The sequence below is a fragment of the Muscardinus avellanarius genome (assembly GCF_963383645.1).
Source record: "Muscardinus avellanarius genome assembly, chromosome: 3".
NCBI lineage: Eukaryota > Metazoa > Chordata > Mammalia > Rodentia > Gliridae > Muscardinus > Muscardinus avellanarius.
Genome location: NC_137788.1, coordinates 112,948,020 through 112,962,926, shown reverse-complemented (window position 1 = coordinate 112,962,926; position 14,907 = coordinate 112,948,020). Strand labels below are relative to the sequence as shown.

The 14,907-nt window shown below is 53.1% G+C and overlaps 2 protein-coding genes across 8 annotated transcripts; one reads left to right on the top strand and one right to left on the bottom strand.

The window, feature by feature from the left end:
* Nucleotides 1-2,801: 2,801 nt before the first annotated feature.
* Nucleotides 2,802-5,082, top strand: NAXE (NAD(P)HX epimerase; the record flags this gene model as incomplete). 7 transcript variants are annotated; one of them, XM_080692627.1, is made up of 6 exons in its annotated part: nt 2,802-2,971; nt 3,056-3,164; nt 3,286-3,396; nt 3,478-3,591; nt 4,389-4,536; nt 4,880-5,082. In XM_080692627.1, the coding sequence occupies 6 exons, from the start codon at nt 2,802-2,804 to the stop codon at nt 5,080-5,082; spliced, it is 855 nt and encodes a 284-aa protein (XP_080548753.1). The 7 variants fall into 7 exon arrangements, with proteins under 7 accessions (XP_080548753.1, XP_080548754.1, XP_080548752.1 ...); XM_080692628.1 differs by having other exon boundaries at nt 2,802-2,980; nt 3,487-3,591; XM_080692626.1 differs by having other exon boundaries at nt 2,802-2,980.
* A 1,223-nt stretch (nt 5,083-6,305) lies between these two features.
* GPATCH4 (G-patch domain containing 4) lies at nt 6,306-11,330 on the bottom strand (the record flags this gene model as incomplete). The annotated part of the gene is made up of 8 exons (XM_080691572.1): nt 6,306-6,439; nt 6,706-7,289; nt 7,487-7,537; nt 7,978-8,063; nt 9,717-9,803; nt 9,897-9,989; nt 10,074-10,147; nt 11,252-11,330. The coding sequence occupies 8 exons, from the start codon at nt 11,328-11,330 to the stop codon at nt 6,306-6,308; spliced, it is 1,188 nt and encodes a 395-aa protein (XP_080547698.1).
* Between the last annotated feature and the right edge of the window lie 3,577 nt (nt 11,331-14,907).

The window sequence follows — 14,907 nt, the reverse complement described above, 5'->3', positions numbered from 1 at the left end:
CTGTTTCAAAATAAAGAATAAAAAATAGGGCTGAGGGTGTAGCTTGGAGGTAGAATGCCCCTGGGTTCAATACCCAGTGCTGAGAGAGAGAGAGAGAGAGAGAGAGAGAGAGAGAGAGAGAGACAGACAGACAGACAGACAGACAGACAGACAGACAGACACAGAGAGGGCCCAGGAAACTGGAGCCAGGGGGCAGGCACGGGTATCTCCTGGTTTTTCTCTACCAGCCCCACTGGCAAGCCCTTTTCTGCCTCCTCCAGGTCCAGATGGCCAGGGGAAGCCACCAGCAGGAGCTCCCAGAGGAGACTCACTCAGTCTGGCTTCTGCACCATCACGTGACTGGTGGCCTGCTAGTCCCAGCCCTCACCCCTGCAGGACTCAGCAGCACACACACACACCTTCGGGGATTCTGGGGGCTGAGCCTCTTCCTGTCATCCAAGCTCCTATGTCCATAGAGCACAGATTTCTGAGCAGGTCGGCACCAGATGAGACCAAAAGGTTTTCCTTGCACGTTGTTGGAATTTTTAGGCTCAACAGGCAATAAAAAAAAAAAAAGGAAGAAAAGAAAGAAAAAGAGAATGGATAGCGAGCTTTCCTCCCCCCACCCCCGCCGCCCCGGATCCTGACCTCATGACCACTTAGGCCCTTGCACTTCTAAAAAAGTGAAAAAGCATGACTCCTGGCCAGCTGTGGTGGTGGTGCAGGCTTGTAATCCCAGCATTTGGGAGGCTGAGACAGGAAGATCATGGTTCACAGACATCCTCAGCTGATTAGTGAGGCCTTTTGCAACTCAGTGAGACCCTGTTTCAAAATAAAGAAAAAGTAGGGCTGGGGTGTAGCTCGGAGGTAGAATGCCCCTGGATTCCATCCCCAGTACACAGCAAAAAAAAAAAAAGCATGACTCATGCCAGTTGTGGGGGTGTGCACCTGCAGTTCTAGCACTGGGAGGCTAAGACTGGAGGATTGCCAGGATTGAGACCAGTCTCAGCAATTGAACAAGACCTTGTTTCAAAAAGAGCCAGGTGTGGTGGCACACACTTGTAATCTCAGTATTTGGGAGGCTGAAGCAGGAGGATCACGGTTCACAGATGCACCCTCGGCTAATTAGTGAGGCCTTTGCAACTCAGTGAGACTCTGTTTCAAAATAAAGAATAAAAAATAGGGCTGGGGGTGTAGCCCCTGGGTTCCATCCCCAGTACTGCAAAAATTAAAAAAATTAAAAATAAAGGACTTTGAGTGTAGCCCAGAGGTAGAATGCCTCTAGGTTCAATCCCCAGTACTACCAAAACAAACATACAACGGACTTCTTGGTCTGGTGGCCTTGGACACACTGACTTTCTCCAGACCTCCTTTTCTCATGCGGGAAATAGGGCGTGTGGTGCTACAGAAGAGGTCTTAACCCAAGCACGAACTCCACTCTCAAGCCTGGAGCCAGGCAAGGGCAGTGATATTATGTAATATTTATTGAGCACTGAACACATGCCCCATGTGCTCAGTGTCTTACAGATGCCCTCTCCTTATACATGCATGAGGTGCTATTATAATCCTCATTCACACAGAAGGATATTAGAAGCCTCCAAGAGGGTAAGGGGCTTGACTGGAGAAGGCGGGATCTAGACAGCGAGCAGCTTTCAGAACACTGTGGGGCTCCACCTGGGATTTATCATCGCACGTGTTCATGCTGGCTGTTTGTTATTATAATGTATAATTTCATTAAATATCATAGAAATTCATGGACTATGTGAAAAGCACTGTTTTGTGCAAGTGTATGTGTGTGTGTGTGTGTTACTGGGAATTGAACTTAGGGGCATTCTACCTCTTAGCTATACCCACACCCCTATTTATTTATTTATTTATTTGTGTGTGTGGTACTGGAGGTTAAACCCAGGGACATTCTACAGCCAAGCTATATCCCCGGCCCCATTTTATTTTATATATATATATATATATATATATATATATATATAATTTGGGGGGGGGGATTTGGGGGTAGAACCCAGAGGCTTTCTACCTCTGGGCTATACTCCCAGACATTTTTTTATATTTTATTTGGAAACAGGGTCCCACTAAGTTGCTGAGAGCCTCACTAAGTACCTGAGGCTGGCTTCGAACCTGTGCAATCCTCCTGTCTCAGCCTCCCAAGCGCAGGGATTACAAGCGTGCGCCACCACGCCCAGCTTATATTTTTATTTTTGCGGCACTGGGGATGGAACCTAGGGGTATTCTACCTCCGAACCACATCCCCACCCAGCCCTATTTTTTTTTTTTTTTTTTTGAAACAGGGTCTCACTGAGTTGCAAAAGGCCTCACTAAGTAGCTGAGGCTGGCCGCGAAGCGCAATCCTATTGTCTCAGCCTCCCAAATGCTGGGATTACAAGCCTACCACTCTGGACTCTCCCTAGCGCACAGCAGATAACCTGCACCAGGAGGGCCTGAATTCACTCAGCTAGCAAGTGATGGGGCAGGACCCCGCAGGCTGCTTTGCTATAGTTTCCCAAAGAGCCAAAAAGTCATGAATTACTCCCCAAGGCGGGCGGCCCAACGCACTTCGGTACATCTGGGAATGTGGGACCATTTGTACACACTCTCGGGAGTGGGGATCCTGGCGGTACCGGAAGGTGCACGGGGGCGAGACGCAGGCGGGAAGATCCCCAGGTCCACGCTGCGCGCCGCAAGGGAACCCGAAGCGCGCACCCCACGCGCGCGCGCCGGCCACTTCCGGCGGGGGCGCGCCGGGCCAGCGCAGGGGGCGGGGCGAGCGCCGCGCATGCGCCGAGCCGGCCGCGCGGCTCGCGAGCTGGATGTCCGGGCTGCGGGCGCTGCTGGGGCTCGGGCTGCTGGTGGCGGGCTCTCGCCTGCCGCGAATCCGAGGCCAGGCGGGCGGCTGCTCGGGCCCCACCTGGTGGGGGGCGCAGCGGCGGGGTTCGAGTGGCCCTCGCGGCTCCGAGGCCATGGCGAGCGCGGCGGTCAAGTACCTGAGGTAGGCGAGGCCGGGGCGGGGCGGGGCGGGCGGGCGGGCGCGTCCAGCGCGGGACTCAGGCCCCGGTTCCCCCAGCCAGGCGGAGGCGCAGGCGGTGGACGAGGAGCTGTTCAGCGAGTACCAGTTCAGCGTGGACCAACTCATGGAGCTGGCCGGGCTGAGCTGTGCCACGGCCATTGCCAAGGTCAGTGGTGCATGCGCCCTTGGGAGGAGGCAGGGGCGGCCACTGCCCGCGCCCCGGCCCCGGCGTACGGCTGACCGATCTGGTCCACATCTGCCTGAATCCCCGCTGGCTCTGCCTTCAGGCATATCCCCCCACGTCCATGTCCAGGAGCCCCCCGACTGTCCTGGTCATCTGTGGCCCAGGGAATAACGGAGGAGACGGGCTGGTCTGTGCTCGACACCTCAAGCTCTTCGTGAGTATGTGGGGAAGGGCTGGGGGAAGGGTCCATACTCCGTGGACCTGGGGTTGAATCGCCACGTTCCTTTTTAACTAGGGCTACCAGCCAACCATCTATTACCCCAAAAGACCGAGCAAACCACTCTTCACTGCGTTGGTGACCCAGTGTCAGAAAATGGACATCCCTTTCCTTGGTGAAATGCCTTCAGAGGTAGGTGGCTCCATCCAGCACCCACTGCCCTGGTAACCACTGCGGGTGCTGAGCTCACCCACCTGTGCCCGTCACAGGGATGCTTAGAGGGTGCCACCTGAACGGTGGTGGGAGGGCCTCGCCATAGGGCCATGCCAGAGGCCCCCACCTCTGTGGCTTCCTCCATCCCTGGGACCTCTTCCTTTCTTTAATCAGGGCCTCCTCCCTCACATGCAGTAAATAAATGACCTGCCCACTGGGGCTGGAGCAAGGGCCTCAGCAGAAACCTTTTCTGCAGATGCATGGGGTTAGGGGTAGCAAACAAACAAGAAAATTAAAACTTTTTCTCTGTGTGTGTGGCATTGGGGACTTTAACTCTGGCATTCTACCTCCGAGCTACAATACCCAGCCTGGTTTTATTATTTGGAAACAGGATCTCACTAAATTGTAATCCTCCTGCCTCAGCTTCCCAAGTGCTGGATTAGAAGCATGTGCCACCACACCAGGGGGGAAATCAACACTTTTCACATGTGAAGATACTGAGAGGCTGAGAAATGGTTTGCTGGAAGTCACAGAATTAGATCTTGGCAGAGCAGAGACCAGAATCGGGCCCGCCAACTCGAGGGGCACTCAGAACAGAAAGTGTGCCTGGATTCAGCTTGGCCCGACCCAGTGACCATCGCCCCCTTACTCTAGGCCTTGGGATGCCCTCTGAGTGCGATACCATGGTAGCTGTGGGGACAGAGGACAGCCCTCCCCCCCAAAGGCTCTGTGCAGCAGCCAGTTCTGACACCCTGCCTTTTCCCATTCCACCACAGCCCACAACAATTGATGAGCTGTATGAGCTGGTGGTGGATGCCATCTTTGGCTTCAGCTTCAAGGGCGATGTTCGGGAGCCGTTCCGCAGCATCCTGAGTGTCCTGAATGGACTCACCGTGCCTATTGCCAGCATCGACATTCCCTCAGGTGCCGGGACCTGAAGGCTGGGGAGTGGGGCCCTATTCTCTGCTTCATGGCTGTTACCTGGAAGTCACGGCTGGGTCAGACCTCAAGTCATTTGAGGGCAGAGGGGCAGAGTGCAAGCTTACCAGGTCCCACGTTAGGGCCGGAGAGCAGAGTTCAGAAGCCCCCTTTACATGCTGGTCCCATGAAAAAACTGGAACCCTGAAGGTGCATGGAGTTGCCAGGATGAGAGTTCTCAAGTGAGGACTGAGGGCTTCCCACTGCTTCAGGACAGGGCAAAGCCAGGTGCAGAGAGCAGATGAGACCATGGCCTCTTTTACACTTCTGAACACCACCTTCTTTCCAGGCTGGGATGTGGAGAAAGGAAACTCAGGAGGGATTCAGCCGGACATGCTCATCTCTCTGACAGCACCCAAAAAGTCTGCAACCCAGTTTGCAGGTCGCTACCATTACTTGGGTGGTCGCTTTGTACCACCTGCTATGGAAAAGAAGTACCAGCTGAACCTGCCACCCTACCCCGACACGGAGTGTGTCTACCGCCTGCAGTGAGGGAGTGAGTGGGCTTCCTTCCCAATAAAGACTTGGCGCCTCTTTCCCAGAACTGTGGAATTCTGGGAGCTCCTCTGGCCATGAAGGACAATGGGAGCCAGAGAGCAATGGTGGGGAGGTGGTGCTCTCTTTGGGAACAGGTGGTCACTGTGGCATTTGGAAGAAATAGAGATCACTATTAGATGCCAAGTGAGGTATGCTGTCCTTTACAGAGAGTAATCCGTTTGGGACAGGCAAGGAGCTGGACAACATCTCTAAGCTATTGTTTTTTTGGTGGTTCTGAGGGTGGAACCCAGGGGCCTTCTACCTCCGTGCTATACTCCCAGGCCTATTTTATATTTGGAAACAGGGTCTCACTAAGTTGCTGACAGCCTAAGTAGCTGAGGCTGGCCTCAAACCTGTTGTGTGATCCTCCAGTCTCAGCCTCCCAAGCATGGGGATTACAAGTGTGTGCCACTACGCCCAGCTCTCTAGGCTATTTTTATTTACATTGTTGTAGCAAGACTTTAGGTGATTTTTTCTTTGGGGGTGGTACTGAGGATGGAACACAGGGTATATTCTACCTCTGAGCCACACCACCAGCCCTATCTTATTATTTTGAAATATGGCCTAAGTTGTGGAAGACTTCAATAAGTTGCCGAGGCTGGCCTTGAACCTGCAGTCCTATCTCAGCCTCTCAAGTACTGGGATTACAAGTATGAATTACAAGTGTCTTCAAAGGCCTCCAAGGAAGGCAGGACTCCAGTCCCATATGTGGTGCCAGAGACTGAACCCAGGGCTTTTGCACGTGCTAGGCAAACACTACCCACCAAGCTATATCCCTCAGCCTTCTCTGGTACTAAGGATTAAAAACAAGACTGTTCTTCTGAGCCAGCCCCATCCCCCCTATTTGCAACAGGGTCTCACTAAATTACCATGCGCTGGCCTTGAACTTGCAATCCTTCTATTTCAGCCTCCCAGGCAAGGGATTAAAAGCAAACCCCACCAAACCCACCTTCCCCCTTTTAAGATAGGGTCTCAGTTGCCCAGGCTGGCCTGAAACTTGTGACCCCACTGCCTTAGCTTCCCAACACCTGGGAGTGTGTCACTGTGCCTGGCTGGAAAAAAAAAAAAAATCTTCCTTTGGATTCAGGACCCTCCCAGGCTGGGAATGGAGCTGCAGTTGAAATTCATCCACAGGCTAGGTTCCCAAGCAGATCTTTATCATTAGCCATTTGGCAGTGTTAGGAACAGGCAACCTGTGAGCTGAACATATCCAAAGAGGCACCTGAGCTCATCATCTCTGGGTTAGAAGCTGCGGGGGACCGTGTCTGCTTCCTCTTCTGAGGTGTGGTGTCTGGTGCTCCAGAGTTGTTTCCTTCTCAAGAGGGTGCCTCATTTAGGGGGATGCAAAAGCCCCCCCCCCCACCCTACCACACCTCAGGCTTCCACTGGAAGGAGCTGATCAAGCCCCGCCCTGATCAGACCTCTGGTCTCTCCTCTTCTGTTTCTTTCTCGTGGCCCCCTGCTCAGCGTGGACGCCAGCCCTTTCCTCCTCTGGTCGCTGTCTCCACCTCTTCCCTGGGCGCTTTGTTTCCCCAGTTCTGCTATGGAGGAGCGCCTCCTCTTCTCTACACCGCTGACTTTTCTTCTTGCTGCTTTTGTCCCCACCGCCTAAAGCAGTCCTGTCCCCTTCTTCGTTCTTGGTGCTGGAGTCGGCCTCGCCCCGTGGCCTCCTGCCTCTGCGGCGTGGGTGTGTGCACGCTCTGCTCTCAGCCTCCTCTTCCACAGCACCCGCAGCCTCCTCATTCACCACAGGGTCCTCCTCCTGGTGCCACCGCTTTTTCTTCCTTTTTCTGGGGGCCTGACAGGACAGCTCTCTGCCATCCAGTTCACCTGGCCTGCCCGCTGTGGCTGCTGCCTCGTCCTCACTCTCCACAGCTGGCTCCTCCGAGACCTCGCCTTCTCGACGCCGCCTTTTCTTCTTTTTGCTTTTCCTGGTGCTCTGCTCGGTGGGCTCCGGGTGCTCCTCACCCGTCGTCTCCTCGGCTGCCCCAGTCTCTTCCTCTTTCTGCTTCCTTTTCTTTTTCTTTTTCTTGGGGGGCTTGCTTTCACACTGTGGCTGAGAGGCTCCAGGGTCCTGGCCTTTGAGATGAGCCAGGAAGGCCTGCTCCTGGGCCTCTAGCCGAGCAAGCTTGGCCTTCATCGTGATCCCAAGACGGGCTGCCCTGAAAAAGATGGGGCCTGAGTTGGTGAGGGTACCGGGAGGGGACCTGATGGCGGGCTGCAGGGAAGTTGGGGATGGAGAACTGCCCGTCTGCAGGCAGTGGGTGGGTGCACAGCAGAGATTGAGGTGGCATAGGCCTTCCTCAAGGGGTGGGCTGGGTAGAAAAGAAGGGAGTCCCCAGAGGCGAGCGCTACTTACTTGTGCGCTGTCCGCCCCTCGCAGGCTTGGAGCAGCATCTCGTCAGTGAGGCTGTGGAGGCCGACAGGGAGTTAAAAGCAGATCTGATGGAAGGCTTGGCCTCTCAGCCCCCCCAAAACAGCTCTTCAACACCCAGTTTTTGATCAAGACTTAGCACTTTTTGAAGTACTGGGGCCACAATTAGTGTAATCTAATTCCACCCCCAAGAAGCCCAGAGGAGCACTGGGGCCCCTTCTCTTTCTTTTTTTGCAGTACTGGAGATGAAACCCAGGGGCATTCTACCTCCGAGCGACAACCCCAGCCCTATTTTTTATTCTTTAGTTTGAAAAAGGGTCTCACTGAGATGCAAAGGCTAGGCTGTCCATGAACTGTCTCAGTCTCCCAAATGCTGGGATTACAAATGTGCGCCACCACGCCCGGCTTTGGTCCCTTCTCTTAAAACCCAAGAGTGCCTCCTCCCAGGTCTGCCCGGCACCCACAGGAACGCTCACATCTTTGCAGGTGTGGGTTCCTGCTCCTCACCGCCGCTCTCCGGGTCTCTGTCTGGCTTTTCTCCACTTGAAGTCAGCGTGGCCGTCTAGGGAGACCATGGGGTAGACAAGGCCCGCTCAGCACCACTACCTTCCCTCTTCCCTCGTGGCCGTCTCCCAGGAACCGACAGCCCCAGGCAAGAACGCGGCTCCTTGTGGAGCGGGGAGAAGCGTGGCACCCATGGCCTCTGGCCGTCTAGTGGGCAGAATGGGCAGGGCAGCAGGACCTTGGGTCATCAGGTCTTCACAGCAGGACAAGCGCCAATGACCGAGGATGAAGACGGCACTGTACCCCACCCACTCCCGTTCACAGTGCCTTCACCTAGCTAGATTAACAGAGAACCTACTACAGCCAAGGAGTCGGGGGACAGAGCACAATAGGAACGCGAAGGGCCCAGCTCGGGGCGGGGGGACTTCACAGCGAGGGGAAGGGAACACAGCCACGTGCAGGCGGCCAGGGTGGACGCGATGCCTGTGCTAGAGGAGCGTGCCCTAAGCCAGACTTCAGGGCCTGGGAGTGGCTTGTCAAAGCAACGGATGTGTCAGCGGAGTCTGGAAGACAGGAAAATGCTCGCAGGTTAGGGGCAAAGGGAGAAGAGGGAGCAGCATGTGCAAGGCCCTGAAGGTGCCTTGAGAGGAAAGAACCATTCTGTGGGTGTGCCGGTCCTGGACAGAAGGCAGGACAGGGCCCTGTCCAAGAGGAGCCAGCGACATGATGACATCTGTTTTAGAAAGCACCCTGGGATGCTGCGCGGAGACTGAGCTGAGTGCGGTGGCGAGGGGGCTAGAGGAGAGGAGGCTGTTAAGAGGTGATGACGGAGCCGGGCGTGGTGGCGCACGCTTAACATTCAGTACTTGGGAGGCTTAGACAGGAGGATCACAGGTCTGAGGCCAGCCTCAACTACTTAGATTCTGTTTCAAAATAAAAAATAAAACAGGATGGGGGTGGCTGGGCGTGGTGGCACACGCTTGTAATCTCAGCATTCAGGAGGCTGAGACAGGAGGGTCACAGTTCACAGACAGCCTCAGCTACTTAGTGAGGCCCTCCGTAACTTAGTGAGACCCTGTTTCAAAAAATAAAGAATAAAAATAGGGCAAGGGCTATAGCTCAGAGGTCAAATAAATGCCCCTGGGTTCCATCCCCAGACCCGCAAAAAAAAAAAAAAAAAAAAAAGAGGCCTGAACTGGACAGAGTAGATGGCAACAGAGATGTAGGCAAACAGGAAAGGTCGCCAGACAGCAAGTGAAGCCCTTGGCACGCCACAGGGGACCACCAGCGGCCAGGCCCCTTCTGTTGGTGCAGTCCAGCTCTGGTCCTGCCTGCCATCGCTACCCAGCCGTGGGCCCTTCCGCAAGCTTTTGCCCTTGTGGCCACATAAGGATGGACCAGAGAGAATCCCTCAGCTCCCTCTGCCTTCCAAGTCCTTTAGTTGGACCCTGATGCCACCACTGTCACCCACCACCCCACTCTGCCCCCAGGTAGCTCCTGCTCCCAGGGACAGGTCAGCCGGGGTGGCAGGCCGGGAACCTGGAGACCTCAGTTCCTGACAAGAGCCTGCAGCCTAAGCAAGCACAGCAAGGCTGAGCACAGGGCCCCCACCAGGTTGGACGCTCCTGAGAACCGGTGGGGCACAAGGCCACTGCTCAGGCCCCACGGACACCAGGAAACAGGATGGACTCCCTCACCCAGCCCCCAATACCTTCACAAACTTCTGATACAGCAAGCTGGGCTTGGGGCGGTGGTGGCGGGCGGTGTCCTTGGAAAGGCGGCGTATCTGTACTCCATCCTGTAGGAGCAGATCAGCGAGACAGTGATGTTCCGTGCCCCCACCCCCTATGTGCAGGTCTCCGTGTTTCCTGAGCCCACCATCAGCTCATACCTGCCCGGATTCCACTACCAAGCTGGCCGCTGTCTTGTTGAAGAGCTCGTTCCACCAGTGGTCTGTGAACTCCTTGGCTGGGTCGTGCCCCACCTGGCGGGCAGCAAGTGTGAGCTGGGCCAGCGCCGCGCCCTCAGGGCCCCGCTCCCGACATGCCGCGCGGCCTGCCACTCTTACCCCGTGGTTGTCTTGCTTCAGCGTCACCTTGAGGGCCTGTGTGATGCCGTTCTCCTTCCGGCCCAGACCTTTGCCTGCGGAGGATGGCGAGTGTCGGCACACTGTGCAGTTGCTGGAGCCCCAGCGGGCAGCCACACGCCCTCCCTGCCACTGCACACTGCACACACGAGTGCGGGCATGCTCTGTGCCTTCCAGAACCTCTCGGCTCCTTTCTTCCTAGTACCCGGCATGCAGTCCTGCAGTCTGTCTGAGCCTGAACTATTTTTTTGCATAACTATTTTGGGACAGAGACCATGTTTACTTACTCCTTTCCCCAGTCTTCCCAACCACTTTATTTTTTTGTGTGTGTGTGTGGTGCTGAGGATGGAGCCCAGGTGCATTCTACCTCCAAACTACACCCCAGTCCAATTTTCTAGTCTTTACTTTGAAACAGGGTCTCACTAAGTTGCACAAGTCCTCACTAAGTAGCTGAGGCTGGCCTCAAAGCCGGATCCTCCTGTCTCAGCCTCCCAAATGCTGGGATTACAAGCATGTGTCTCCAGGCCTGGCTCCTAACCACTTCTTGTTCATTATCTGCTCTCAAATTTCTCCCATTCTTCCCTTTTCTGAATACATCAAAAATTTATTCTTCTGCAGATTTCTCTCTTCCTTTACTGGGGATTGAACCTACCTCTGATGTATACCCCCGCCCTTCCTTTCCTTTCCTTCCTCCCTCCCTTCCTTGCTTCCTTCTTTTCATACTGGGAGTGGAACACAATAGGCTTCTACCTCTGGGCTACACCCCCAGACCTATTTGATATTTACTTGGAAACAGGGTCTCACTAAATTGTTGAGGGCCCAAGTAGCTGAGGCTGGCTTCGAACCTGTGAGCCTCCTGTCTCAACCTCCCAAGTACTGGGATTACAAGCGTGCGCAACCACCCCTGGCCTTTATTTTGATTTGAAATAGGGTCTTACTAGGCTGATGAGAGTCTCACCACATGCTGAGGCTGTCCTGAAACCTGCAATCCTCCTGTCTCCGCCTCCCAAGTACTGGGATTACCAGCATGCACCACCATGACCAGCTGTGCAGATTTCTCTTTAAACTAGCTTTTCCTCCAACTGAAAAGACTACAGGACGATCAGGACAACCCCTGCTGGGCGAAGGCAGGCAGGGCGCAGAGGGGGTAAGAGGATCACCTTGAGTCCATCCATGCTTGAGCAGCTGCTCCTCAGCAAATTTCATCCCACGACTCTTGATCTCTGGTGTGAGGCTCATGGTGGGCAAAGAGGCTTGGTCCCCAGGCTCTCACGAGGGAAGGAGAGGCAACGCCATCCTTATGAGACTAAGAAGCTGTCCAAGGCAGCAGCACCCCCACCTGCTGTTCAGGTAAAAGTTCTCTTTCCTGAGCCCTGGGGAGAGAGAAGGAAGAGGAGGCCTGGTTTTGAGGAGCTCCCTATCTGGCCACGAAGGGCCAATGCCAACATATCCTGGACCCAAGAAAGACTGACATTAATCCCAATTTCTAGATTCCTGGAGAGCTTAAAATGTGCCATGCTATGCTAAGACTTTACATGGATTATTTCACACTATCTTCCCAGTCTTTCAGGAAAATATTATAATCATCTCTAGTTTACAAATGAGGAAATTAAAGCTTAAACAGGTTAGGTGATAAGCTGGGCATCCTGGTGCACATTTGTAATGCCTGTGATGTAGGACAGAGAAAATAGGTAGAAAGGAGACAGACAGGAAGGTAAAGTAAAAAATATCACTTTAATCTAAGACCCCGGAGCTGAAGTGCTTCAGCCTCTAGTCCACAAACCAGTTCTCTTTCCCAGGCCTGACTCGCCCAAATTCCTGGGAAACCTGTAGCTCCTAGAATTAACTAAAAGAAACTACACAATATTTCGAGAAACCTATAATTTAGGACACTCCAGCTTATCTGTCAATCAGCTCATGAGGACCCCAAGCAGCCTGAAGACCCTGAGGTTGAGCAGACCACCAAAAAGCGCCTTGGGACTACTGGACTGAAATCATCCACCCTAAGGCTGAACAGACCACCTGCCCACCATAAACTGCCTCAGGACTACCCGACTGAGCTCATCCTCACAGACTTCTCTAGCCCACCCCTCACGAAAGTCCCCTGAAAGAGAACCCTGAACTCTCCAAAATGCCTTCCTCATCTTGAGGTGGCTCACATTCTCTCTTCAAGGTGTATTTCCTCCTTTCTCCCAAATAAACCTCTGTCCATGTCTCTAACTGGCGTGTGCTGGAATTCTTTTCTGTTATGTTAGCCAAGGACCCTGCGGGTCCTGAGCTGAGGGCTCACCTCAACACCTGTACTTGGGAGGCTGAGACAGGAGGATCACAGGTTCACAGCCAGCCTCGGCTACTTAGTAAGGCCCTCCGTGATTTAGTAAGACCCTGTTTCAAAATAAAGAATAAAAGCTGGGCGTGGTGGTGCACACGCTTGTAATCCCAGCGCTTGGGGGGCTGAGACAGGAGGATTGCAGGTTCAAAGCCAGCCTCAGCTACTAAGTGAGGCTCTCAGTAACTTAGTGACACCCTGTTTCCAAATAAATTATAAAATATGGCTGGGGGGTGTAGCCTGGAGGTAGAAGGCCCCTGGGTTCCACCACCAAGTACCGCAAAATAAATAAATAAATAAATAAGAATAAAAAATAGGGCTGGGGGTGTACCTCGGAGGTGGAATACCCCTAGATTCAATCCCTAGCAACACATATAGGCACACACACACACATTTAAGACTACCAATGTTTTCCTGATTCACAGTTAACTTGTACTAAGATCTGTGGATATTTCGGAAGCCTGAGAGGATGATTGTGTTTCACAGACAGCCTCAGCTACTTAGTGAGGCACTGTGCAACTCAGTGAGACCCTGTTTCAAGAATAAAAAAAATAGGGCAGGGGTTGTAGCTCAGAGGTAGAATGGGCCTGGGTTACACCCCCAGTACCGCAAAAATAAAAAGTAAAAAGAAAAAAAGAAAAACCGGGCGAGATGGCGCAGCCTGTAATTCCAGTACTTGGGAGGCTGAGACAGAAGGATTCAGGCTTCGTCCCCCAGCCCGAGCTCAATGCAGCTCGAGAATGCGTTTGGCCGTCCTCGAGCTGAACGACACGGGGGTGGGGGCCGCTTGCAGCGGACTTTCGACGAACAGCCGCCGCCCTTTCCCGAGGCCGAAACCCTCTTCCTGCAGGGCCACTTGGGTGACACCGCTCTCTGGCCCCACACCTGCTCCCGAGCCAGGGAAGGAGCCCTTACCGTCACCGCGGGGCCCTCTCCGCAGACACACGTGCCGCACCCGACAGGGGCGCCGCCATCTTCCCGGAAGTGCCGCGTCGGTCCTTCTAGGCCGCCGAGACCATAGAGACGCCCGCGGGTACCGAGGTCGGGTCCGCCAAGGAAACTCGCTGGTGTGGTTACCATAGAAACTGGCCGGGCCTGGGCTTGGGGAGCAGCGCTGGATCCCTGTACTTGGGAGGCTGAGACAGGAGGATCGCAGGTGTCATCAACCTAGTGAGACAGTGTTTCCAGTGTCTCAGCCTCCCAAGTACTGGGATCACAAGCATGTGCCACCACGCCCAGCTCTTATTATGAATATATATATTTATTTATGAATATATATTTATATATATTTTGTGGTACTGGGAATGAAATAAAAACCAGGGGCTTTTCTACCTCCAGGCTATACTCCCAGACCTATTCTATATTTTATTTGGAAACAGGGTCTCACTAAGTTGCTGAGAGCCTCACTAAGTAACTGAGGCTGGTTTGGAACCTATTTGATCCTCCTGTCTCAGGCTCTCAAAAGCGGGGATTACAAGCGTGCGCCATCACGCTTACCTCTTATTATGATATCTTGATGATTTTATTTTTTTAATGTAAATCTTTGCGCTTTCTGGATTTAAGGAATGAGTTGTGGATATGCTTAATTTTCCCCAAAATAGCTAGTTGTTCCAACACCTAGCAACCTAAATGTGTTAATAGGCATCGCATTAAATAAATTAGGCTACAGTTATCTACTGGAATGTGATGCAGACATGAATAACAGAGCCGAGCTGCATGTTAGGTGCTGACAGAGATGCTAACTACATAGGAATGGTTTGTGTAACAGGATCTCAATTAGGTTAGAATACATGTATGATAGCCGGGCATGGTGGCGCACGCTTGTAATCCCCAAACTTGGGAGGTGGAGACAGGAGGATTGCTCTGGTTCGGAGCCAGCCTCGCTGGCTTAAGAGACTGTTTCCACATAAAAATGTTTAAAAATAGGTCTGGGAGTGTAGCCCGTGGGAGTGTATACCGGAGGTAGAAGGGCTTCCAGGAACCCCAGTACCACCAAAAAAAAAAAAAAAAGAATACATGTATGATAAATGTTTCTATTTTTCTGCTTCTGTAGGCTGTGTATGTGTGTGTGTGGGGGGGTGCTGGGAATGGAACCCAGGGGCATTCTATTTTCAAGCTACACCCCCATCCCTATTTTTTTTTTCGGGTCTGAGGATGGAAGCCAGGGGCATTTAACCTCTGAGGTACACCCCCTGCCCTGTTTTTTTATTCTTTATTTTGAAACAGGGTCTCACTAAGTTGTGGAGGGCCTCACTCAGTAGCTGAGGCTGTCTGTGAACTGCCTCACTATGTAGCAGAGACTGGCAGAGAACCCAGATCCTTCTGTTATAGCCTCCCAAGTATCAGGATTACAAGTGTGTGCCACCATAACCAGCTTGTAGGGTTTTTGTTTTTTTTTTTTTTTTTTTTTTTTCAGTACTGGAGATGGAATCCAGGGGCATTTTACCTCTGAGCTACACCCCCAGCCCTATTTTTTTTTCTTTATTT